This window comes from Ciconia boyciana, chromosome 13 (genome assembly GCF_034638445.1).
Source record: "Ciconia boyciana chromosome 13, ASM3463844v1, whole genome shotgun sequence".
Taxonomy (NCBI): domain Eukaryota; kingdom Metazoa; phylum Chordata; class Aves; order Ciconiiformes; family Ciconiidae; genus Ciconia; species Ciconia boyciana.
The window spans coordinates 3469088-3496016 of NC_132946.1; the positions used below are offsets into that span (position 1 = coordinate 3469088).

General features: G+C 42.0%; 1 protein-coding gene across 8 annotated transcripts in view; it reads left to right on the forward strand.

Moving 5' to 3' along the window:
• The window catches only part of TOM1L2 (target of myb1 like 2 membrane trafficking protein), a 60690-nt gene that overhangs the window by 2020 nt on the left and 31741 nt on the right, over positions 1–26929 (forward strand). For 7 of the 8 annotated variants that reach the window (XR_012044906.1, XR_012044905.1, XR_012044907.1 and 4 more), the window contains exons 2-6: positions 16560–16726; positions 19233–19317; positions 20012–20090; positions 21739–21888; positions 26256–26390. Coding sequence is in view for 5 of the 8 variants with exons in the window: in XM_072877877.1 (XP_072733978.1) it covers positions 16603–16726; positions 19233–19317; positions 20012–20090; positions 21739–21888; positions 26256–26390 (573 nt within the window). In the remaining 3 variants the exon portion in view is untranslated. The remainder of the gene's footprint in view (positions 1–16559; positions 16727–19232; positions 19318–20011; positions 20091–21738; positions 21889–26255; positions 26391–26929) is intronic. The other variant, XM_072877879.1, reaches the window with a different exon arrangement.

Consider the following 26929-nt stretch of genomic DNA (forward strand, 5'->3'; position numbering starts at 1 on the left):
CGGGCAGGTTAGGTGTGTGTGAGGGGTTTACAATGCAACTTCCCTTAATGCAAAGTTCAGCTGCGCTTTAAGAGTGTTTTGTCATCCCCAGGGGGAAGAGATAGCTGCAGATTTTATTTTGGAAGAAAAATTTTTCTGCTTCTCATATCACTGCCAGTAATCCCCTTCTGAGACAACAGTAAAACAAAAGCATGCCTTGTTCTCAGACAGTGCTATTTGCCCAGTGTTTCCACAGGTTTTTTTTTCAATGAGCGTGTGGAATATAATTTTCACTTATGTTTCTCTTCATTCTTTAAAAGGAGCTGAATAATTTTGTATTTCTGTTTAAACATATTGTGTTGAACACAGTTGTGATGTTTTCAAGCAAGGCCTAACACTCACCATAAGGGAGAAGTGCAGAAAATTATGTAGGTCCATCAGCACACCAAGAATGCATGTTCTCTGCCAGGAAGTAGCAGTGGTTCACATGAAGATTTAATTAGGGCTAGACAATGTCTTCAGATAAATGCCAGGTCTGAAAGCACAAAGATGTCAGAGAGGTTTGGGGAGAGCTGAGAGAGGTAATACAAGGGATTTTCTCTTTTCTCCTTCTCTTTATCTGGATAATGTCTGAAGCTAGACAGGGTTTTTATGTTAACTCTTTTGCTTAATGTGGGAAAGTAATGCTAGGATGAGCTCAGAGGATTTGTAATGGAGATGGATAGAGTCTCCTGCATCTAAAGTGCCAGTGTCAATGGCGGCCAGGTTCCTCATCGCTGAACGCTACCTGATTGTTGGCAACGGGCTTATATAGTAGCCTCTTTTTGGTTTCCAGTGGTCGAGTAACAGAAACTATATAAAAGACCACCATGGCTACTAATTGCAAACCTCACTTAATTTTTCTTTAATACTTCAATTGACCCACGGACACTGAACTGTCCTTTGTCTCTTGCAAGGTCCTCTCCTGAGCAGAGGGGGTGGTTTTTGACAGGGCTGTTGTGTGGAAGGCAGTCAGCTGCTGCGGTGTGCCTAGGAGATTCCTGAAATTAAAATCCATTTTGCCCAATCCATATGGCTTTTCACCTGGAGGTTGCAGTGAAGGGAGCTAGGTAATAGCACCATTTTCCGTATAAGCTAAAAATCTCATCCAGGATTATGTGGCAGAACCCATTACTTCTCAAAGGCTCTGTGAGCAAATGGTGCTTTTCAGCATCCCACAGGACTTACAAGAAGTCTTTGTGGTCCCTTCACCCCTTCACAATGTCACTTTTTTTGGTGGCCAGTGCTTCCTAGCAGGCCTCTTCAAGAAGATCCCTGGGCAGGGGTTGTGTGTGGAGGCTGACATGCTGCTGACGCTTTTAACCGGTGCTGCATGCTCCATGCCCGGTGAATCCAGCAGCCGTCAGCAATGCTGGACATGGAGCCAGGGGGGGCACTGGAGCTTGCCCTGGCAGCTGGTGCTGTGTGGCTCTGGCCAGCTGAGGGGTGGTCGTGCCACCAGCCCTGGAGAAGGTCTTTGTGAAAGCTGGCAAGAGTCTAGAGGCTGGAATTGGGTGCCGCGGGTTTCGTAGGCTGCTGATTATGTCGGGGCTGACAAGATCCTTTGTGGCATTGAGTGCTGGCCCAGTTCTTACAACTGAACTGTTTATTTTTTCCAGCTAATGCTGTAAATACGATAAGACTAGATCCTTAGAGGAGGACTATTTTGAGGAATACTCCTGACCAGTGAGTATGAGAAGTACAGGAAGATGTGTAGTAAAACGGCAGAGACAGACTGCATGCTATCTGGAGAGGGGCTGGCCTGGGGGAAAAGCTGCAATTTACAGTAGCGGGAATTTGCCTTGAGATTCAACATCCTGCCATAAATTGCGTTTTTATCTTTCTTTGTTCAAGGGAGCCATCTTTAAAGTGTCACCACTCTATTCAAGGTTATTAGAACAAATACCCTTACCGTAGATTAGCGAAAACATCTTGGATGATTAAAGCTGATTGAATTACAAGAATGTGGAGTAGTGGTGACTTTTTTTGCTCATTCTGCTTATTTGATATAGGCCATATGGCTTACACATGAGGATGCAGTAAAACCAGTTACATTTTGTAGTATTTTTTTTTCCACTCTGGAGACTTTGCAAAGGCTTCAGGAGAGTGTTTATTTGTTTGAATCCAAACCAAGTCTTGCTGCTGGCCCCCCTGGCTCCCTCAGGTGCGAAGGGCTGAGTTGGGGCAGCGATGTGTGAAATGGGCTCCTCACAGGGTGTTGGACGGGGGCATCGAGGTCCGTTTGGGTGAGGGCTCTGGTCAGGGCTGTGTGTGCTGCTGAAGTCAGCTCTTCTTGCCACAACCTGAAGTCTGCTTGACTCAAAGCCAAAGACCTCCAGGGAGAGAGGTCCAGCACCTGAGTTAAATGCACAGAGACCTGAAAGTTAATTTTTAACAATATAGTAGAAATTAAGGTGTCCTGCATAACTGGGGGTGGGGGTATTGATCAGATGATGCTGGTTTACATCCCTGGTCCCTGTTCATGAAGGGAGGTTTGAAGGGGTGGTGGTCTGGACACTTTCCTTGGAGTCTGTTTTCAGAGGAGGCACAGTGCTGTGATCTAATACAGAGTATTGTTTAAAGAGGCTACAAAAACAAGGTTTCAGCAAAAGATACAGAGACGCTTTATGGAAGCAACAGTGAGGCAGACAGCTTTTCAATTGATTTTTATCAAAGCACTTGCAGTTTCCATTCAGGGCTGTTAAATTGATCATAAATATAGTGGACAGAGTCTGTTTCCAGAGCTGCTGTTTTGTTCCCCCACTCTAAAAAAGAAAAAATGAGAAAATGCCTCAGCTTGGAGGGTGTATAAACACCTTTTTATTTTCCTTTCCATAAGAAGCACTTAAGACCTTTCTTCAGGTTTCTTATATGTTAAGATTTTTATGAGTGTTAGAACAAAAATGGTTCCTAAATAAATGAGTCGATGGTTATATGCAGGAACAGGGAGATGTATTACAGTGAGCAGCCCATGGTAATCCTGCAGGAGGAATTAACCCAGGCTTTCTTGTCCACACACACAATTTGCCTAAGTTCCCTTCAGAGTAAACCTACTACTTTGCTGTGCTGTAAGTAAAACATTCTTTTAGAGACAAACCTTTTCCCAATGCCAGAAGTCAGTGTTTAAAGTGCACACCGTAATTTTAGGACCTAGTACCAATAAAATTATGTGTTTGCACCATGCTGTTGGTCTGAATCATCTCTCTTTTCATTAATTGCATTACAATAAAATAAAAAGTCCTTTGCATTTACCTATAACCACTGAAGTATTGTGCCCTGTTCTAAGGGAAACTTTTCTCAGTAGAGGGTAGCCGTAACTTTTCTTGCTATCAGATGCCCACAGCATCAAAAAGATTAATTTTGTTTTTTCACACAATGAAGAGGGCACAAGAAGTGCTCTCCTCAGAGTTTAAGAACATTTATAGGTATTCCTGTAGCTGGTCAGTCATTTAAAATCCAGCCCCCCACTCTTCATACAGAATTGTGCTAGTCATGCAAAAGAGAGTCTCATAAAATGCTTTTAGTTTTATAAGATTATTAGGATCTGCTTTCACATCATGACAATGGATTATGTTGTAAGGAAAATCTCCATGAAATATGAAAATGGATATCTTTGCTTTTAAAGGAGCAAATAAATACTGAGTCATGAATCTGGCAACTTGGAGAAACTACATACATGTGTGAAGCTGGATAATTAGTATAATACCATTTAATACTAGGTTTCCGAGACTGGATTTATTTTATAGGCACAAAAGCAGATTGTAGTTCATGAAGGTATTATAGCATGTATTTCTGAGTAATGCAGTTTTATCTCTTCCAGCACAGTATGCTTAAATGTATATTCCATATGCTTCTAATATAAATCTATATGTGAGAGGTTGCAGTGTGAGGACAGCTCGTTCCCAGTTTGATACTGCTCTGTTCACGTACTCGGCAGATTTTTTAAACTGCATACTTAGAATATGCTTGACTAAAAACACACAGTTAGAAAATCCCCACAGACCCTTCCAACTGATTTTGTATTTCATCCAGAACAATTTTCACCAAAAAAAGGAGTATTGTGTGTTTTCCCTAGTTGAATTAAGAACAATTTTAAATTAGTCAGACTTTCCTTTGATTTCGTAAACTATGTTGGGTTTATAATTAAGCATTCTTTGAAGGTGATCAAGGCATCTGGTAGTATCCTCAGTGGTAATGGTCAGTGGAGGAACAGCAGCAGTTGTTGCAGAAATTTTGGTGAGATGATCCTGCATGGGGAAGGACGCTGCGTAGTACCTGCAGGCCAGGTGCTCTTCAGGGTTGGCCTGGCAATCTCCTTCCTCATCTGGTATTTCATATTTGACTCTGGATAAACCATTTCACGCTTTGTGTTTTTGGTTTCAAAATCTGTGCAATGTATAGGTGATAAAAAGCATAAGAGTTTGGAGAACACAGGGGAGAAAGAGCCCTGAGAAGTTAGGAAGTGACCTGAAAGGCCAGCCTGCGTAATGCAGTTTTTCCCCCATACGATGAGTCTGCACAGATCATCCGGAACTAGTTTTCCATTTTCTCATTTGTATCCACCTGGGGAATTACTAGTTTGCTACGTAAAAGAAACTTGTTGCTGAGTATAAAAATCCTGTCTAGGATAGATAAGCCTTATCTTCCATATTTGCTTAGTCATTCTGCTGGCAGTTCTCCACGATCGTTTTGCTCATTTGTTTCAGTTATCATCAATGATAAAGGGCTCTTTTAAAACTGATGATTCCTGAGCACAAAAGATGCTGGTCTAAAGGCTTTGCTAGAGCCTGGTCTCTCTTCCCTTAGGAGCAGGTCCTTTGCTACAGGTAAACATGTCTTTACATAACTCATGGAGCCAGGTTTTCCAATCTGTAGGTACTCTTCCTGTTGCTCAAGAAGGGGAGATGCAAATAAATTCAGCCAGTCTGTTACTGGCAGCACTGTCTTTTCATTTACATATATGCTCTATGATTATTCTGTACCTGCCAGAATTATGAGGTAGGCCCCATAATGTAGCAACTCATTTCAAAATCAAGGATTAGGGAAGGAAAAAAAGTCCATGTGTGTATATACCCTGTCCATGTTTGGGCAATTCCTGGCACGGCTATATATAGACTGTTTACCCGTGCTTCTGTATCTCTCCGTTCACAGAAACCCTTTGGCAGCTCAGTGCTTCCAACGTAGTCTCAGAGAGCGTCAGGAGACTCAAAAATGAGAAGATATTCAGGAGAAACCTGTTGAATAGTTTGGCTAGTTCGTAAGCCTGCTTATTCTTTGAGAGTAAGCCAGTCTGTTCCCCAGCTGGTCCTCGGAAGCCTTCTGGGTTAGATTACTTTGGGAAGAAATTCTTTGTTCAAATTCAGATCAAAGAAAAAGTACACAAAGTGAAGGCACAGATTGGTGTTATAAACTGTGTTTGAACCCCAAGAACTTTGCAGAGCGTTGGCTTCTTATTCTTAAGGCAAGAAAGACTTTGTTACATCCCAAACGTGGTCAGGAATGTTGAGGATATTGTTAACTTGGACATGTTGCATCCTCTGTATTTTTGTGGGATACATCTACTGCAAGAAGTGTGACCAGCTTTGTATTGACCCAAATAACAAAAAACTCACTTTCCTTGCATAGCTGAGTAAATGCAGAAAAAATCCTTTTTAAAAATCTGGTATTTCCTGACTTTTTTTTTTAAACTTTAGTTTTGTCTCAATTATAGCTTTCTGCATTTATTTTCCTTTTGGAAGGAAAAGGGCGTCCTTCCTTGCCTATACACACAAAAAGCCACTTTGGGCAGATTAAATAAATTGCAAGCTTCAGCAGGTTTGCCAGCAAGTTTTGGAAGGTCTTTGTGCTGTATTAGGCTTACAGGCTAGTGGTATTTGATAGCTTCCAATCACTTTGTCTTCTCAGACTAACAAATAGGTCTGTATATTTTAATAGAGGCATTTTACTTAAGCTATGATGACCAAATACTTCCTGAAATACAGATATTTTTTTTCCAGACATCTGCAAGGCTTTAAGTAGTAATTCCGTCCACAAAGTCAAGCCTGAAGTAAGTTTTTGACTGAGGTGATCCAGAGGTGAGGTACTATATTGTAGCCCCTCCTTCCAAAACATCTTTCATTGCAGTTGATGCAATGGACATCGGCTGGGCTCAACACAAACGCTTTTTCCTCTTTTCTATGGCACTGTCAAGAATCCAAACTCCTCAGTGTTCACCAAAAAGCGCTCCTGTCAGTTAACAGAGTGTTAAGGAATTTAACCGGTTAATTGGTTCCTAATTTAAGATTAGGAGAGAAAATATGCAAACTTGACTGGAATATTTCATCTGGAGTGAATCTTGAAATCAGTGGCCACATTGTGGCCAGTTATTACCTGAATGCTGTCTAGTATTTTTCTGAGCAGTTGTTATGGGATATAGGTATGATAATAAGATGATTAATGGTGAAAGGTAGGGGTTAAGCAGGATCCAGCATATATTTGGTTTTGGGGTACCCTTATCTCATGTTTAAGCTGTTGTAGTAAATAGCTTGTTTTTTCATTATCTTTGAGCTGCCCTTTCTCTCCTGATTTTCGGTTCTTCTAATTAGAAGGGTATTTTAGTGAAAAGAGCCATCTCAGACCTTTGTGAAATTTTCTGCTAGTACAAATAATGGTAAATCTGAAATCACTTATTAGACAAGAAGTTGTTATGGCAACTATAAGATGGTTGGCTAACCAGAGAGTGAGATCAGTTTTTATTTACAAGCGCAATGAGCAATTAAGTTTGAGCAGCTGTCAGACTTGGAAAGTGATTAAAGTTCAGCAAACAACCCAAATGGGTCAGTGTTTAGTTCTGGTGGTTTTCTGACACTGCAGCTTGATCATGCGTGGGTTTTACCTACTATAATTAAAACTGCCTTTAAAATCCCCATCTATGGCAATGACTTGGCATAGCCAGTGAGTAATGAAAAACCCCTCTTCCAACCAGATTCTTTAAAGGGTATTGGCCTTGTGTCTTGCTGCAGCTAATGAGGTGTTTCACGTGTAGCATCCCTTAAAGCAAACCTCAGTTTGCATGCTGGCTTGCAGAATCATCTCCAGGCCATTGATGGTCACCAGGAGAGAGCTGAAACGGTGCAGCCTCGCTCAGGCAAGTTTTACACCGCTGAAGGGCACTCTTTCATAAAAGGCATCATTATACTGTCGTTGGTTGCTTAGGAAGCTGCTGCTGGGCTGAGAGGAAGGACGTGCACAGTGTGCATGAACATAAAACCCAAAAGAAGTTGAGAAAGTCTGGATTCACCCAGAAACATAAGGGAATGCCCAGAAGAGGTGAACCTCAGCCAGAGCTGGTGAAGCTCCGTCATTGAGCTGGCCAGCAGTGAACGGGGCCAGGCTAGTGCCGCTGGTGGTAGGTACTCTTTGCTTTCCCAAGCGGCAGCAGTGACGCTAACATATATCAGTGTCACACTGCCAAAAAGGCTTCAGTAGGTTTCATATTTGTTATTTGGTATCCTGTGACATCTCCTGTGTTGTTGATTAACAAGATGTAAGCCGCAAAGACTGGAGAGCTGATTTTCTGTAGATTGCGGAAGATTGTATATGTTCACACTGGGAAGGTTACCTTCCCATTCCTAATCTGCAGTTTTCAGAATGCACTAGATCAGCCCTTTTCATTTGCCAGGATTTGCTTCCCTGCTGCATATGGTAAATAAGCCAAACCGTTTGTAAGCCGTGCTCAAAATATGTGTTCTAGTTAGAATTTTAACTGTCCAAGGACCAGTATGGTTATTTTCCAAAAGTATGCTGCAGTCCCCAATGCATTTACATTGTTTTTAATTTTACCACACTAATAGTATCATGTAATATAGGTGATTGCAGTGGAATGTGAAATGTATTGGGACAGTTCCTGACCTGAAGAATTTACAAAGTTGTATGACTAGAAAACACAAGCTGGTGAATGGGGACTTACGGGAAAATTACAATGACAGTCTCAGAAATAGGCATTTGCATACTTGACCTAAACTTCTGGTATTTACATTTTCTATTTATCAGTATTTTTCAGGCTTATCTACAGCAGGGGCACATGAGAAATGTGGCTGTAGAAATGGAGCAGAATTTTTAATAGGGTTATTAGAGACCAAGAAATCTGCGTTTCTCAGCCCATACAAGACGGAATTGCACACATGTATCTTGTTATTATTGTTGCCTGATTTGCACTCAGATTTCCTGAGAAGATCATTTGGAAGCGTTTAGCCACCAAGCTTTTGCAGGCATAGCAAGCTTGGCTTGTTGGAACGGGCAGCTGGCAATAGAGCCCTTCAATGACAGCAGCGTTGGCAAAAGTGATTTCCGTTACCTAGTGGAACAGGAGCCAGCTCTCCCCTCTTCCCGTGGTGAAAACGCTTAGAGTATTCCAGACGCTGATCTTCAAGCCACGGAGGTATTGGAGAATTTGAATGGGATCGGAGCTAGCTGCCTCTTGCACAGGCCTGCTGTCATCTTGTAGAGCAGTGTGAGGGAAGGCTGCAAAATTGAAAAGCAAACTGAAGCATTTCACACTAGAAAACGTGAACTGTTAGCCCTCAAAAGCTGCAGACTCCTCGCCATCTAGTTCGCTTCTACGTGTGGGGTAATGGTGGTTTTCCAGAGGACGCTGCTCTCACCTTCATAGTTGTAGATATATAGGAGAGCTGGGTGTGGGAACATGCCCATGAAATAGTCTGCTGCAAGATTTGTTTAATTTCATTTGTAACACATTTTCATTATCGTGTATGAACGTTTACTTAAAAATCTGCTGTAGCATGCTGCAGCTAAGGAGTAACCTTGTTCTTGTAACTGCTTTCTTTGTAGGAATGAATGATTTTGCCTTTTTTCCCCTCACTAAATGTAATTAGTGTTTTCAGTCTATTTTAAGCATGTAAGAATGTGGGCAATTGGCTTTAGGAGTAACCTGTAAAAAAAAAAATTCTAATGTAGGAGCCTGATGGATTATCTTTGCCTTGTAGTTTGTTTGCAGCAAACAACATGTTACAAGCGAGTGGGTGGGAGGGGGAGTTTTAAATTTATGGGGATGGATTTTTAGAGTTTGCAGCTGACATGGATTAAAAATTCTTAGAACATTTCATCCATGAAAGGCAATTAGTTTTGTTTTATGAATATGAAAAGCACGTAGCTTGTAAGTACTGGAGTGAAGTCCCAAGTGAGTTATTAGAACTTGCTTTACTCATGTAGTACAAAATTAGCCATCAAGAGCTGATAGATTTCAAATATAGCTCACTGACACACTGATCATCCATAACTTTTCATAAAGACATTTTTTTGGTCTCACCTGTAATTACTGGATGCCGTTGAAGTTCTGAATGGGGCAGCTAGTCACAGATCAGGACACCTTCTTGCTCTTGATGGTGCTTGCAACATTTTGTGCAGCTAGGATATCAAATTGTAATACCACTCTGCCTGCAGTTCTGGGTGGTAAAATTGCATCCGGATGCGTAGAATATTCCTCTTTCTCTCTCTTACCTTCTGGTAGTATCTTACTGGTCAAAAACATTCTTTCCACTTTGTACATGAGGTACTGTTTTTCTCCGTTTTTGGGAGAATGTTTTAAAAAGCAGTTTGCAACAGTTTATTTAAGGAACTGTCATACTGGTGTTCTTATAAATAACAAACCCACTGTAATGGAGCCTTTAGGCATACTTGCTAACAAAGAAGTTGGGAAATAAATCACTACTTTCAGCTGCCCCTTCTCTCAGATTTGTAAGTTAAGGTTGATAAAATGAATGGAGTCTGCATTTTTTTTAGCAGTTCTTTTTTGGCATTAGGACAAATTCATGTATATGTATTAGGTGTTTAAGAGCTTTTTTGGAATATTGGAGTTGTCTATAGTGAGTTGTCTTTCTGGTGAGAAAAGCTTCTCAGCTACTAAGTGATGTTTGGAAGATGGCTATTTTTTCAGCTTCTTTGGCTAGTTTCTTTGTCTGACCTTTTTTTTTGGATGGGAGAGAGCCAGAGTCAACTATTAAGAAATTTTGTCTTTCTGGTGTTGGTAAACAGGCGTTACTCATCCAGTATGTCAGTGTTTTAATACCTGAGATTCTCAGTTAAGGAACTGGTAGCCCCAGTTAAGGAAGAAGGTAACCCCCCCTCCCAATCATCCAAATTCCTTGGAGAAATTAAAACAATGTAAAAACCATTTGGGAAGTAGTAGGCTACAATCCAAGTTCTGCCTATGGAAATGACTAAATGTCGGTGCCATTTGGCATACAGCACCGGCTGCCTTACTGTGATCAAAGGAGGAGGAGATTTGGGTAACCATCCCAATGCACTGACCTGTTTAAACAACGCTGTGCTGATAAATTCTCCCATACAGAGTCATACGGACAAGTCATAGCAGTTGCAGTCAAATTCAGAAAAGGCAAATCTGAGGGAGAACCTTTTGTCACCCGGAAGGTTTTAATTTATGCTTTCGTGCCTCTCCTCTAGAGAAGAAAGATGGACACTCAGAGTGTGATAATATTAGACTAGTGGAAGTGTTGCCTAATAGATCACAGATGTTTGCGAAGTGGCGAGCCATCATCTCCACCGATACAACAGTACGAGGGGACAGTCTGTCATGAGATGTGACACGTCATAAAGGAACATTGATTTGTTGCTCCCCTACAGTAAATCACACAGTAAACATCTCCATTCGAATCCATTAAAATCCATTAATACAGGACGTATATTTTAAAACTGCTTTGACATTTCTGATTGAAGGCTTTAGCATATTGATTTCTGACGTGAGCAGGTCCTTGTTTGTCAATCGTGAAGTAGCACCATACTTTGAATATCGTGGGTTTGCAGTGAGATGGGAATCTGGCCAAGGTCACTGCTGAAAGAGGTGAAGAAACATGCGGTGCAGGCTGAGTTTTAGGGGAAAGTGCCTCCGAATCACGCAAATGGCTTGATGAGCTGGGAGCTGCTGCCATATGACCTAGCTCTGAAGGACAGCTATTTACAGTACATAGGTCAACACGTTAGCTTTAATGAGCGTACTGTACATAGGAGGAAGGCTTTTTATTGTGTTTTGTTTTTAAAGCTATGTAGAATGAAGAAGTCAGAGGGCTTTCACTTTGTTTTAAAGAAGCAGTAGTCTTTTTCTGCCATCTGTTTTGAAAGAGAGCAACTTACATACACATGTCATTCAGTGGAGCATGCTGTCAGCAGCAACAATTTCTGCTGATGGGGGAACTTCAGTGAGAAGATTCATAACAAAAATCTTTATTGTATAGAAACACATGGTTCTGCTTGGGATCCAGATTCCAAATGCTTTTAAGGACTATGACTAAACCATCATTTGTGCCTGAGATGAACGACATCTGAGTACAGAAACTGCCTGGACTAGGTTGCCCTGTCATGCCATTTCTGTACAATACAATAGCATAGTACTGGAAGGTCCGTCTGGTTTTACAACCTGCAAATGCATCGGGACCTATGAGATGTGATAAACTAAGCGAGTCAGGCTGATATGCTCCCTTGCCTACTCTGATATTATTGTAAGGATTTCTGGTTTGTTTTTCTTCTTGTTCAGGTGTAGCCTGAGTATGTTCAGGTGTAGCCTCTGAGTATGAAAGAAACATTGTCTTTGTTATACAGCTGTTAATATTTGTTTAATATGTATTAATCCATTCACCTTGCTCTGTTTCTGAAACTGCTGCGCAGCTATGCTCAGTTAATCAGCTGTAGTTTCCTGCTCCTGAGAGGCTGAATCTGTGGGAGATGTTGGGCGATGTCTTTTCTGTAGCATATCTAAATCACAGGAATGTTGTAGCATAACTGTGAATACTGTGCAGTCTTTAAAAAGGCACAGTAATTGCATATTACATATTCATGATTTCAGGTAAGTGCAATCTGGAAGGCAGGTTTGAAGAAGTTTGGCATTTGGGCGGCAGCTCCAAAAAGAAGAAAACCTGAAAGTTAATTGGAGAAAATGACAGTTCCCAGTTTACCGCTGTGCCTTCAAACAGCATTTGAGCTAAATACTCATTATGATCGCACATATGCATGTCCACAAATCCTCTTGTTATTTTATTTTAACGTAGACTCCACAGTCATTATAAACTATGATTATTCATTTATTCAGCCCCAGAAACTTTGGCAAAACAATGAGTGGAGGATAGACGACTTCATCCCAAAGAGTTTCGATGTAAGCATAGCTAAAATAAATTGAAAAATCACAACGGTCAAAGTGGATGACCAGTGCTGCAGCGGTACAACCCAAATCACGTTTCTCTGTAATGCCTTGCAGTTCAGACTGAGCCCGTTTGTTCTAGCTGACTGGCTTTTTCTTTGGAAGTGTGAAGCTCAGCATTTTCAGAGCAGTGTGAAATAAGGAATGTAGAAAAAGGACTTGGAGCAGTGAGGTGGCTAATTGAAAAATGCTATTGGAGCTGTGCTTTCTAACAAAGAAACTGGCAGGTTTTTGTGAGTAAGTCACTTCAGAGTTGAGTTTTGATCTTGAATTTTGAATAAGTCACATTTATTTTTTTAATAGCAGCGTTTTGATAAAAAGGAAAAAAACCTCCTGTTGGTTACTGTAATGTCTAAGTGTCCGTGACTGTCTTTCTAGCAGCAAACGTAGAGAAAGCAAGAACAGACTGTTAGGTCCAGGAGTATCCAGGTGTGTTATTCTAGTGTATCTCTGTCTTCCAAGTGAGATGTCTTAAACTCAGCAGCCATGCGAATGCTGAGGATCTTTAGTCTTATCTTCATTTTGCTTGGACAGCTGAAATATGTTTCCGTGGCCTCTGTATGGTCTTTCCCCAGGTCTTATTGACAGTGCTGTGCAGGTCATTGATGATTTCTTGAATCCAAGAGAGACAACTGCAGTCACAAAACGTAATGATGCTTTAAAGCAAAACAATGCTGTAAGCTACAGCTCAGAGGAGAGACGTTATCATTTCATTCAGTAGCTTATCTTCCCTTGTGAGCTATCTTGTGCGTTTTGCATTGCCTTGCAAAACTCTTTCCCCTCCCTCCCCCCCAAAAGACATCTGTCCATTCTATAAAAGCATTTTGCATTTGACCTCAGCTGATAGCCCTTGCTTCTGAGAGAGCTCCACTGAGCTGAAGGGAGGGGGACCAGTAGGATGGATGTAAAAGCCTGCTAATACTGTGGCTTCTTCTGTTCTCTGTCACATATTATGCAGAGTGAAATATAACACATCTGACTGTTTGATTTGCTAATTTCAGTCTTGGAGCACAGCTGGTAGGCAGGTGGACTGTTAAGAGGCAAGACAAAGATCTAAGATCCACGATCTTCTGAACTTCCAAGCAGAAAAAAAAAAAAAAAAAAAAAAAAGATGTTGGAGGGAAGGGGAGAAATTTGGAATCAGAACTTTCTTGCTTTTGGATCTCTCTAGTACGGTGCATTGGCGTGCATGCTTCTTGCATAAACAGAAGGTGATTTTTCGTGCGTAATTCTTCACAAATGTATGAATCAAGAGTCTCTGAAGCAACATCTGGAGAAGTCCCAAGAGAGAAAACTATGATTTCTCTGAACACAAAGATCTGTTCATTCACGAGATTCTGGTATTCACACAGAAAACAGCACAGTTCTCCATTTTCATTTGATGTGATTTGTAGCTAGTGCAACGTTTAACTTTCACTGTTGCCTTTTCTTCCAAGAACATGATGCAGCACCACAGTCGCTTACTGGTGCTTATAGATAGATAAGCAGTCTTTTGGAGAGATTTTTACCCTGGTCGTGCCTGCTGTCATCATTCAGCTAGAGTAGGTGTTCTCGGTGCTTCCAGCAGTCAGTTTTTCAGTCTCGGCTATGTAAGCATGCATATGGTATGTGAGGTAAATAGCATACAGATTTCAACTTGTGCAGTTGCAATCCTAATGAAAATCTTCAGGCTGTCTCCATTGGCAGGTTCAGTATAATGGTCAGAGATGAGCATTGGAAGGGGGAAGCAGGGAAGAGCAAGGAGTTCTGCTTTATCTCATCCGTATGTGAACAAAGTAGAATATTCAGAGTGTCATCAACATTGAACTGTAACTCTGAAGCAAAAGTAGTATGGACTGAAAAAGGCTGTGGGAACAGCTTCTTGAGGACAACCAGTGTTAACATTTCTTTGTTAGGTGACTTTTGAGCTGCGTTCAAGATGGGTGGTAAAAGTTCTTCTGTTTTTTTCCCTGCATTTTAAAGAGCATTCCTGTCCTGCCCTGCACAGCCTGTTTATTACGTGGCAGTTACCTGGGCATTTCTGACTTGATTTCCTTGTGGTGACATCTCTCAGGTCGGAGCATGTTGCTTGGGAAGAGGCTTGGCTGGGGGTGTGTGTGCACTGAGACTGTTTACACTGAAAACTTTACGCTACTGAACAGCGCCTTCTGAATGCCATAAAATGTACACGATGTCAGTGTGAGCAGGGAAATACTGATATTGCCATTTGGCAGAGTGTGGAAATGCGGCCACAAGAGTTAGAACTCAGAGGGAAGGTGTGAATGAAAAAATAGCACAGTTTTATTTTTTCCTTTTCTTTGCAGACTAGAGATAAGCTAATGCTTGCATGTTCATATGCAGTGTCCAAGGTCTGCAGCGTGTCAGGCGTGGAGTGCCAGATTGTCTTTCTTTCTACCAGAACATTTATGCTTTAATTTGGGAAACATGGTGGGAACCGATAGCATCTTGTTTCTGAGAGAGACTTTCTGATAATCTCACTGGTGGTATCATGTCTCCGTGTGAGACACTAACTCCTGGCCCCTGCTGCGGTGACGAAGTCGGCAATAACACAGCGCTCGGAGGTGCTCTTGGGGCAGAAGCTGTGCAAGGCACCCTTGGCACCCAGGCTGGGAGTTGCCAGCCCTTTTGTTACGCAATTAAACTATACCATAAACTCTTCGGTTCAGTGAAGGGAGGTGCAGGAAGGACTCCTACTCATTGCCTTTTTCCTTCTCTAATTTAACATTTCTTATGTCACCCTGGAATCCTTTGGTCGTGTTCCAGAGTCCTTCGGTGAACTAGTGCCATTTAGATGCCTTTTAATGAGGTTGAAAGAGATTGAGGAGCTGGCGACTTTTTTAAAGGGTATTTGCATGATTTGCATGCCATTCCTTCACAGTTCTGTGATAGTTTCCAAAATCTGTTTAATCTTGTCTGTTTAATCTATTTGCTGTTTGAGGATGAGCCTCAGAGAGATGCATGGCTTCCAAAATGTCCGATAAATACTGGACAGGTTATTGAGTATTTTTAATTTACTGCATTTTGGATATGTTGGGCAGGGATTCTTTTACGGATGAGTGCAGGCAGAGCTGTTTCACCAGAAATCCAGAACTACAACCTGCTGCGTTTTGGTTCTGGAAGAGCTCTACAGGCTTTCAGTTCATTGCAGCGTAATACTGTTCTTCAAACAAATCACACACAAACCCGTATGCCTTCTCTGCAGTCAGTTAACTCCTTTGTAACAGTTGAGAGAGCACTGCAGCAGCAAATCTGGGTCACACACCCTACAAAGGACAAACGACTACAGATGACAAGAGCTTGTGTGCTCTCTGTCGCTGAAGAAGAGACTAAAATTAGCTTCTGACTCTTATTCGAATTAAAAATTACCCAAGGGAAAAAGAACTAATTCTCAAAAAGACAACTGTTACGTCTTAAACCCACACAGTCTCAACCACATATTACTCCAACTAAAGAACAGAAATGAAAAAATAAAAAGGCAGTAACCAAACTTTCTGGGAGAAAGGGGATTTCGTTTTCCCTAGTGTATCTCAGAAGGGAAATACAAATGAGGTTATTGGGGACCCCAGACGAGTGTTCCTATGCCACCCTCTGTACAGTGCTGCAGCAGCATCTCTTCACTCTACCCTCTCCAAAATACCACAGTTTTTGTCAAAAGAAACCTTAACTAAATGGGTCTTACAAGACCAATGAATGAAGTGGCTGCTAGCACAGCTTTGTGCAGGATCAGCATTTTCCACAAGCATTTATAAGAAGTGATAGCAGAACCAGAGAGTACGAATATTGCTAAGTTGCCGCCTGATGCCAAATGCTGTCAAGAACACACAAATTTATTAATATAGTTTTAGATTAAGAAAACAAATCATACGCCCAGATTAAGGAATATCCTCTACTTAAGGCGTAATCTCTCATTTTGCAGCACTGTGCTTATAAATCCTTAGCAGCTTTGGAGATCACCTTCTCCAGCAGAGCAGATGTAGTGATTTTTTTATATCTCTGAATATTAAGGGTTTTTCTCTAATGTTAAATAAAATGTTTTCCTAAGCAACAAGGACTATATGGAGGTGAAGGCAGATCACATTCTATACCAATAAAGCCTTATGTACAGTATAAGAACAAAATGCAACTAAAAAAAATGATTGTTACTAGTAGCTTTGCACAAAGATGAATTCCTGTACCCCAGAAAACATTAAACAGCTCTGCCTGCACTGTTCCTTAAGAGAATCCCTGCCAAACGTAGCCTAAATGCAGTAAATTAAAAATAGTCAATAACCTGTCCAGTATTTATGGGACGTTTTGGAAGCCATGCATCTCTCTAAGGCTTCTCCTCAAGCAGAAGGAGTTTTCATTGCCAAAGCGAACTCTGCCGTGAGGTGGTGATGGCTGAAAGAGACCCAGAGGTGAAGATGGCACAGCTGGGTGTTCTGCAGCCTCTGTTTCTTCCCCGATGGGTAAGACCCTGTGCAGCGATCTCCATGCCTTGCAGCACTGCCTCTCTGAATGGTAAGTGAGGCCTGCAAAGAGTGATCTCCTGTTCTGTAATCTCCTTTTCAATGGGGTCCTCTCCATTCTGGAGATAGATGGCTTCTTTTCAGCACTCTCTGCTTGGATTTTGCACAGCTGTCTGGTTTGTCTCAGACTTGTACAATTACTGTCCTTGGTGGAGCTGCTTTAGCCACAAATCTGGTGTAGACAAGTCATTGAAACTTGAATTACCCAGACATATAGTCTTTCTCCAAATAATGTCTCGTAATTATGGCCTGTGGGCATCTATATCCTCAGTCACAGTGATAGAAATGTTAATGGGAAAAACATCGTTGGTAAACAGAAAGAGAGATGTGTGAACTCCTTGGAGCCTGGTGTTCTCAAACAAAATCTGCTTGTTATGGGGGACAGATTGGGGTCTGATGTAAAGACAGAAGGATAGTTGGAGAAGATGGTACCTGTGGTTTTGTTTCTGCTTTAATGTGTTTGGAAATTTTTTTCTTGGTTTATTTTACATTTTTAAAATGCTTTTGTTTACCCTATTTACCTTCCAACATTGGATGCCAGGGATCTGTAGAAAAACGTAGACTAATTTAGCGGAGAAGGTCATTGGCTTGAAGGTCCCCTTTTTAGGTGTCTCTGGCAACAGGCTTTAACGTTCAACTCAATAGCATCTCTGAATGTGGGTAGTGTAACGCAGATAGGGTTTGAATGCTGCAAGTGAGAAGTGTGAAAAATTCAGGGGACATTCTAGGCACCACTAGACAGAACTATATTGATTTAGGAGGAAATCCCAAGGAGGAAATAGTTCTTGTCAACTGATTACTTGAAGTTATGGTTATGCTACTCTTGCAGACGTCTATAAATTAAACTGCCAACAGTTGGCATCTGCCACTGTCATGGTGCTGTAGGTCATCCTTCCTGTAGAATTAGTCTGATGCCGGAGTGACTTACTTACCTGTCACGCAAATAGTGAGGGAGCATTTGGGAGTCAGGAGGAAGGCGGGTTGTGCTTGGGAGATGTGTACGTAGCCCCAGCATGGGGAGGAGATGGGGAACATAGCGTGGGTCAGAGGGAAGCAGTGCCCAGCCCCCTGACAAGCAGATATTGAAGGACCGTGGTACAGGAGTAAAAGAGTCCCAGGGAAAAAGGGGTGCCTGTGAATGAAATTGTGACCTGAATTGTCATGTGCTAAATGTTTTCATGTGCTGGTGGTTCTTTCCATACTGAAATCCTGGACTTCCTTGAACTCTGTCTCCAAGTTGCTATCTTTCTTCCCTCGATTCATGTGGAGATATTATCTACTAAAACAGGGAGGAGGTTGTGTTGATTTTGGGGAGATTTTCCTACCTCATAACTTGCCAACAATGCAGCATCTGAGAAGTTTAAATTGGAATTAGCTGACATTTTCCTACTCTCGTAGGAATTCGGGAGTCTTTGAAGAACAGCCCATCTATGTGGGCTGAGGGTAGTGAGCTTGAGGCTAGGAAGGCTCTGCAGAGGGATCTGGACAGGCTGGATCAATGGGCCAAGGCCAATTGAATGAGGTTCAACAAGGCTCAGTGCCGGGTCCTGCACTTGGGCCACAACAACCCCATGCAACGCTACAGGCTTGGGGAAGAGGGGCTGGAAAGCTGCCTGGCGGAAAAGGACCTGGGGTGTTTGTCAACAGCCGGCTGAATATGAGCCAGCAGTGTGCCCAGGTGGCCAAGGAGGCCAAATAGCATCCTGGCTTGTATCAGGAACAGTGTGGCCAGCAGGACCGGGGCAGTGATCGTGCCCCTGTACTGGGCACTGGTGAGGCCGCACCTCGAATGCTGTGTTCAGTGTTGGGCCCCTCCCCACAAGAGAGACATGGAGGGGCTGGAGCGTGTCCAGAGAAGGGCAACGGAGCTGGGGAAGGGTCTGGAGCACAAGGCTGATGGGGAGCGGCTGGGGAAATGGGGTTGTTCAGCCTGGAGAGAAGGAGGCTGAGGGGAGACCTCCTCGCTCTCTACAACGACCTGACAGGAGGGTGTGGAGAGGTGGGGTCGGTCTCTTCTCCCAGGTAACAAGTGATAGGATGAGAGGAAATGGCCTCGAGTTGCGCCAGGGGAGGTTTAGATTGGATATTAGAAAAAATTTCTTCACTGAAAGGGTTGTCTGGCATTGGAACAGGCTGCCCAGGGAAGTCGTGGAGTCGCCATCCCTGGAGGTATTTAAAAGAGGTGTAGATGTGGTGCTTAGGGAGGTGGTGTAGTGGTGGACTTGGCAGTGCTAGGTTAACAGTTGGACTCGATGATCTTAAAGGTCTTTTCCAACCTCAACGATTCTATGATTCTATAATTGATTCTGTCTGGAAACTTCTATGCTGATCCCTAAAACCAGGAGGAAAGGTTTGACATTGCTTTCAGCCAGTGGGGACTTTTTTTTTTTTTCCCCTATCTTTCTTTTACTGGATAGTTTCAGCTCAGAGTAACTGAAGATGGATTGAAGTATAGTACCTAATCAGGAGGATGTGAAAAGATTTATTTTTCTTTACAGAAAAGGCCACAGATGGCTCTCTGCAGAGTGAAGACTGGACACTTAACATGGAGATCTGTGACATTATCAACGAGACAGAAGAAGGGTATGTGCTATTTCAGCAAACTTTGGAAGGTTCATGAACACAATCTTCATCCAGTCGTACTTAGCATGTGAGGAGGTGCAGTGAGTCTGGGGGCAGATGCTCATAGTTTGAATGCAGTTTGCAGATGAGTTGCTTAGTTTTCCTGCTCCTTAGACATTTCAGAAAACTATTGTATGATGCAGCACTTTCTGTGGTCGGTCTCTGCTTGGGAGGGCTGGCATGAAAAACGTATTGCTGGAGAGGATACCAGGTTCATACCTGTGGGGTTCTTGTTTTCAGCAGGTGTATCTCTTTGCAGTGCTGCAATGCTATTAATTTTGGTCATCTGAATAGAGAGCTTCTCTGATACATCTCCTTCAGCATCAGAAAAGCTGTGCTGCTTGCAGTTTGCAGGAGAATTGATTACTGGTCTTATGCCCTGGGCCTTTTTCTGAGTGGTTGTCAATCTTTCCTGCTTGATCAACATCCTGCCTTTTTGGAGGCCTTGGGCATTGCTCTGGTCTTGATTTCTGTGATATCTTGTCTCCTCACATGTCTCCTACATGACCCTAGTTTGGTTGTAGTCAAGTAATATGAAGTTAACACGCATGCTTATGTCCAGCTGGAAATGGTAAAGGATTCCTTTTCCCACAGTATATGGCATGTGAAAAGTGTGTCTGAGCTGTCTTTTAAAAATGGTGTGTTTCTCCTTCAGTCCAAAGGATGCCATTCGAGCACTGAAGAAGAGGCTGAATGGAAACAAAAATTACAGAGAGGTCATGCTGGCGCTGACGGTGAGTGGGGGCAGGCTGGAATGCCTCAAAAGGGCAGAACCCTTTTCTTTTGTCATTTTCCTTTTCCTGGCCCTCTCTCAAATGCATACGCTATTTGCTTTAACAGCCACTGCTCTGGCCTTTTCTTCTCTCCAATTGCCTCCTCACTTCCTTGGGGAGAGCTGCTGGAAGCTTTGCATAGTGTTTTTCTGACTCAATTGATTTCTGCTTTTTTTCTGGGCTCTTATTCATCCCAAGTACTGACTGAGGAAAGTTAAAGTAGCCCAGACGGGTCTGTGTACCCTTTGGGGCTTTCCCTTCTACTTTCATCTCCCTGTGTCCTACTGTTTCTCCACTCCAAGACAACAGCTGTGGGCATATCTGCAAGTGAGGATGATGAACTTGCCATATTTCCAGCTTCTTAAGTAGCTGATGCACAATTTCCCTTGTGAACGGATCTCTGTAGGAGACTTGAATTAATTTATGCTGATCTAATTTCACTCAATAAAGTGTAAATTATATTCTGTGCATTTAGGCAGCACTGCTAAGGTGTGAGATAATTTGCCAGTGACCTTTCCTGCTGATGACTTTAGCTAGGGGCTTCCTGGATAATGCAGCACTCGTGAACGCGCGGTGCTGGGCGGGCTCTGTGCCGCAGAAGTCTGAGGAATGAGCAGCAGTAACTAGATCGAGTTATACTGCTGTGGGTAGGTGATCTGTATGATTCTTTCACACAGCTCTTGTTGCATCTCCCTGACAAAGCGTGACTGTATTTTCTGTCTTCTTGCCATTTCCTATCCTGGATTGTCATTTTGACAGATTACCAAAGACCAAACCATGAGATTATCCATTGTGCAGGAAAGAGCGAAATTCATCAGGAATGAGTCCATGTCATCAGGGCTGATGAAAGTAGCTGAAGTAGGAGAGTAATTACAGACTCCTCAGATACAGAGTCGTAGTGGTTATTAGGCATGGCTGTAAGGAGAAGTGACGCATTGGATTTATCTCCATGCTAATCATGTTCTTCAGAGAAAAATCAACAGCTGTTCTTCCATGGCAGTTGAATGGCAAGTGGAAGGTGCCTCTAGCTAGGTTGCAGGGGGAAAATGTGTCAAAGTATAACCTGTCAGAGCATCCACAAGGGAGTGTTTTGAATGAGTGAAGATCATTCACCTGAATTCCCAACTCTAAAACATGGCTTATAGCTCAGAGCAAGCGGGTCCAGCTGTGTTCCAGGTACATAGAAAATGGTGGAGTGCCACATCATGATAATATTTCACCGTGACAGGATGTCCTCTGTCTTACTGCTGTTGATGTGATGCTGTGTACTTAGCTGTTCAGCTGTGCAGGTTGGAAAGTTCTGCTTTGTAGAGGAAGAAACTTTATATTTCTTTACCTTGAAAACAGGCAAAGGTAGATCACAAAAGTGCTGATTATGTTAATGGTGGGTGAGGTACGTCTAAATGTGTGTGTAGAGAAGAAAGCTTTTTGGTAAAATTGGGGAAGAAAAGAAGAATTAAGAGTATAAGTGTAATTTCTCCTCTGTCTTCTCTCTCTCCCATCAAAAGTTTTAAAATAAAAAAAAGCAAAATCAGAAACCAACCACATAGGTGCTGTGTGTGTGATCCAGCTTTGCTCCAACAATGAATGTTTTTTTGTGTGTGTGTAGGTGTTGGAGACCTGTGTGAAGAACTGTGGCCATCGCTTTCATGTCTTAGTGGCAAACCGTGACTTCATAGATGGTGTTCTGGTGAAAATCATCTCGCCCAAGAATAATCCCCCCACTATTGTACAGGATAAAGTACTAGCGCTGATTCAGGTACACAGCTTGTCTCTGCTTCCATATGTTGCTGCCTGAAATAAGGACTGTCTGCTTCAGTGCTACGCATTGCTAAACATGCTGTCATCATTAAAAATGTTTTTAATATGTAAAAACAAACAATATATCCAGGTTGGCAGGGAAGAGCAGACATGCACATGCATAGATATTTTATCCAGGGAGAAATGTCTGGAGTCTGGTTACAGAGGTACCACTCTACTCTAAAAAAGAGGACTTAATAAAAGATAAATGGATGGCTTTGCAATTTAACAGTCAAATCTAGAAGCTGAGACCTGCTTCTGTGATGGGCTTGTCATCTGAGGCCAGGAAATTTTAGAGGATCGCGCTTTTGCTGTCAGTTGCAGAACACTTACCTTTCTGTGTCTGTTTCCCTGACCGTAAAATGGAGCTGTTTCCCTCCATTAGCAAGCATTCTGAATTCCTTTTGAAGAAGGTTATAGAAAAGCAAATGACCATATAGGAGTTAAAATGGTTTTGGTGTCTTTTCTCTGGTTATTGTTCAGTAAAAGTGCACTGTCAGATCCTTGCCTGTAGTGGGGAAGTTCAGACATAGGCCTGTCTGCCACTTCTCCTTCTGTGCAGCTTAACAATAAACAGCCATGTTAATTCCACAAACCATTAGCAACACATGAGGAAACATTGGTGCCTGCCTGGAGGAAATCTGACAATTAAGGAAGCTTTATCACTAAGCTCCTACAGGCTATTGCATACACCAGAGACGAAAAGACACTGCGTATTTAAAATGATATAAACCTGCTGCAGTGTTTCTTGTGGGAAGGTATTTACAAATGCACAGCACAGTTTTCCAAATATACTTCTGATTTTTGTGGCAAAGCACGCAGTTGAATTTCTGCTGGTTTATTTGTTATTTGGATACACAGATAGGACATCGTTAGAGCATGACAATGTAAATAAGTGATTTCCGAACAGGAAATAGGCTGGGTGGGGAAATTAGGTGGGCATTGCATTGGGGTCTGTGGCGTCCCTTTATTTCTGGTCTGTGATCTCAAGGCTTTCTAAAAAAATTGCACAAGATAAATGAAATTATTAAAAGCAATTCTTGTGCATCTGACTGAGCCCTTGGTGTCTGCCTGCTTTGCTGGGAGAGCTGATGCATGCTGTGACCAGGAGGTGAGGTTAAATACTGTCCCATAAAGGGAAACTGTGCGTGTTTTTGTACTGTTTGCTCTGCTACAGTGTTTTAGAGGATATTGGTTACACTGGGTCCTGGATTTAAGTGGATTCCCAGTCATCAGTGTAACTGAGATGGAAGTGTTTGTAACATAACCAAAAAGCTGCAGTCATTGCCTCAGTGTATTAAACAGAGCTTTATCTGAGCAGACTTAGTGCAGTAGAGCTAAAAGCCTCACTCTGGCTACTAAATGCCTTTTGGTATAAAAAGCCTGAGAATTATGAAAGTTGCCTGTGGGTGGGTTCTGTTAGTGTCTCTTTAGCTGGAGGTGGTAGGGGACTTTGTTTTCCAGATTGCCTGACAAGTTTGGAAAAGTGATTGCAGTCACTCATCTCAGCTGCCCTATTGACACACACACCCAAAATATCCCGTACGTCATGGCCACTCTGCTCAGCTTAGACTTTGCTCTTTAGAGCAAAGTTGGAGTTAACTACAGTCCAGGGGGCTGATCTCTTCTCAGCTCTGCTCCACTAACATTACATTTATCCCCTTCTGTAGGCTTTTTACAATTTGATATCGGGGAATTAATAAGAACAGAAATGAGAGGATTAATAGCAATTGGAAGCATGGAAAAAAGCTGTACAAACAGCGTATGTCTTCAGCCATACATCTCTTGTACTCCTGGGCCTTTCCATGGCAAGGTAGATAAAGCTGCCATCCAGTTTCTTATCTAGAGACTTGACTGTTTTGAGATGTTGGGCATCTCGTGTCTCACTTTCTTAACCTATTTCCCAGTGTACACGAATTAGCATGTATTACATATTGCTTATCCTTTCTTATTCACCTTGCTAAAAGACCTTGGAAATATTCCTTATTGTTGTGCCTCTGGTAAGAGCTTGCATATCATCTCAGAGTTCATACCACCTTGCTGCCCAGCAGCTGAGCACTGTCATCAAAGATGAATCATGAGGAGACTTTTAGTGGCACGGCAAATTCTTTTGAAGGTACATGTGTTAAAAAAAAGTGTCCGACACTGGAAAAATTGTCTTGAGATGGTCACTGATTTAGGGGCTGGCTTCGCAATGGTATTTAATTAACCTGTTTGGGCACGCTGAGGTGCCAAGTGGGATTTATACAGCAGCATCCTTCAGTATCTACCTTTGATGATCTTGCCCAAAGTCTCAGAAGATCTGAATTCAATCTCACCTCTGTCATACACTTGTTTGGACAACAGGCAAGTCTCCTAAGCTCTGTGTGTAGCTCCTTATCTGTAAAGTAGAGCTAATATTACTGTTGCCTAGTTGAATTTTAAGCTGTCTAGGACAGGGATTGTCTTACAATGTGTGTAGACGGCACTTAGGACAATAGCACCCAGTCCTGCTTGTGACCTCTGAGACAGACTAATGTAGATAATGCTCCCAGCTCAGGTGAAGAAGAATACAAATGAAAGTGTCTCCTTTCTCCAGGGAAGAGAGTTGAGAAGAGAGAATATATTAAAAAGGCAGAGTGCAAATGAAGTGAGTTCACCACAACAAAATCTGTAGGAAGCCAGTGAAAGAGAGGATGCGTTACTACATCCTCCTGGGCAAACAAGCCTCATTAAAAGTGGGGAGCAGTAACACAGCATACTTTTGCCTCTAAGTTTCTTTTGAGTGATTATTAAATAGAACATCCCTTGCCTAACATTTTTCACTCTTATTTGCAAATAGAGTTGCAGTGGGGAACACCATTATGTAGAAGCATCATTCAGATTACTTCTTATGTAAATTGAAAATGCAGAGAAAGTGCAAAGGTAGAGTTACTTGTACAGTCAATATCTCCGTCAGAATTAGGGATGGTTTGGAAGGTCAGTTCCAAGGAAACAGAATGGCTCTTTGCAGTCGGAGCTGTTTTCTCTGGCTGAAATAGGGCTGTTTGGACTTGCACTGCATCAGAACAGTTGATGCAGTTAATTTACTCTTTAACAAAGCTGAGAAGCAAACCCAGATTTGTTAGCTTGCAACTGATAATGGATTGTCTCCTGGGCACGTAGGGTAGGAAATGCTCTTTCTTAGAATTGAACAGAATAGGTATGTAAGTTAAATATTAATATTATTTCTTATCTTGTTTTGCTGTCTTTGATTTCACTCCTCTCAAATATTAAAAAGTGGTTAAAAACAGCTTTTAAAATAAAAATAGTCAAAGAACTAGTGTAAAAGTGATGACTAAATGAATTAAGTTCAGAGCCCACACACGTGTCTCGCAGTAGTTCTGGATCCAGCACACTGATACTCTGCCTCACATATGTGGGGGTTTGGGGAATGCTTCATTTCTAACTGAGTCATAATATTTCAATTTTTCCTTCCCCTAAATTTTTAATACTTGGCTAATTTCCAGCAAAACTGAAAGGGGGTAGAGGCTTTCTAGGTATTATGCTCCTAGTAGCTTCATGAGTACAGGAGGCTGGCTAGCGAAGAGAAACACTTAGTACTCCCACTGAAGGAAAAGCTCAAATGTGAATTGAAGTCTTTTTAGACACGAGAGAATTCGTGCGGGAGAGATATTATGAGTGTTCTGGCTGTGGGAAATTCTCCCTTTAAACTTGTTCTTTCTGACACACCGGGGAGTCTAAGTGTTGGATATGCTCTGTAAGAACCCAGGCCTCATTAGTTCTGCTGCTCATGGGACTGCATGTTTCACAATGTAAGAACCTCAGACACTACCTTTTTTATTTAAGTTTCGTCCAAATAAAATACTGAAGAAAACTTGACAGCTGTGTTTTTTCTTTGGTAACAAATGAGGGTGTTTCACAAAGTAAATTGAGATTACCTAAAATGATTGTATGACTTTATGAATTTTGCTCAGATCAATTTAATCTTTTATACAGACTTTTTTTGGTGGGTCATTGGGCATAGAATATGCAAGAAAAGATCAACATGCAATCAGTGCTAAGTAGAGGAGATTGCAAGAGGCTTTCATTTGCATTTACAGATTTTGATGATGTCAGGGGCTAGACATAGCTACTGTGCACTGGGTTCCTGTCTGTTTTATATTTGAATAAAATGTGTACGTGAATGTCTTAATAATATTTGCAGGATCTTTTTGACCAGGTCTAATGATTACAGCTTCCCTTTGAAGCTGAAACACATGAAAGGTTTTGTAGTCAGTATCTGATGTCAGGGTGGAGCTGGAACTTCATTTGGAAGGTTTATGGATAATCCCTCATGTTTTCCAGGCTTGGGCTGATGCCTTTCGAAGTAGCCCTGATTTAACTGGAGTAGTGCATATTTATGAAGAACTCAAGAGGAAAGGCATAGAGTTTCCCATGGCAGATCTTGATGCTCTGTCTCCCATACACACACCACAGAGGGTAAGCTGCAGCATTGCAATTTCAGGGATGTTTTCCAGAGATGTCTAAATAGTTGGGTAACTACTCTTCATTCCCCTCCTGTTTGTCTGAATTTGGCTCATTTTCTCACTCCCGGAAGGACTTTTTAAAGGGCATGTAGGAGGAGCATAACGCAGCTGCATTTGACAGGCTGATAAGCTAGTGGTATCTCCTCCCTTGAGTCAAACATCAGTCTGAGAAGAGAAGAGAGTTTGGAGGTTTGTACACTTGTCTTGTACCACAAAACCACCAGGCAAATGCAACTAATTTGTTCAGAGAGAGTCCAGCAGGATATATGATTGAGATTTACTTATTTTTCTCAAAAGCATGGTTGTTTGCGTTGGTGATAACCCTGAACCAAGGCCTGCCTGTCTTTCAAAGTTATACAGAGTCTGAATCTCTCACTGATCCCATGGTAAGGTGAGGTCTTTACACCTTTGAAAAGTTAGGTCTGTAAAGTTGACAGACCTGCTGCTAGGAAGTAACTGAATGATGACAGGTGTTCTGGTTATTCACTCTGA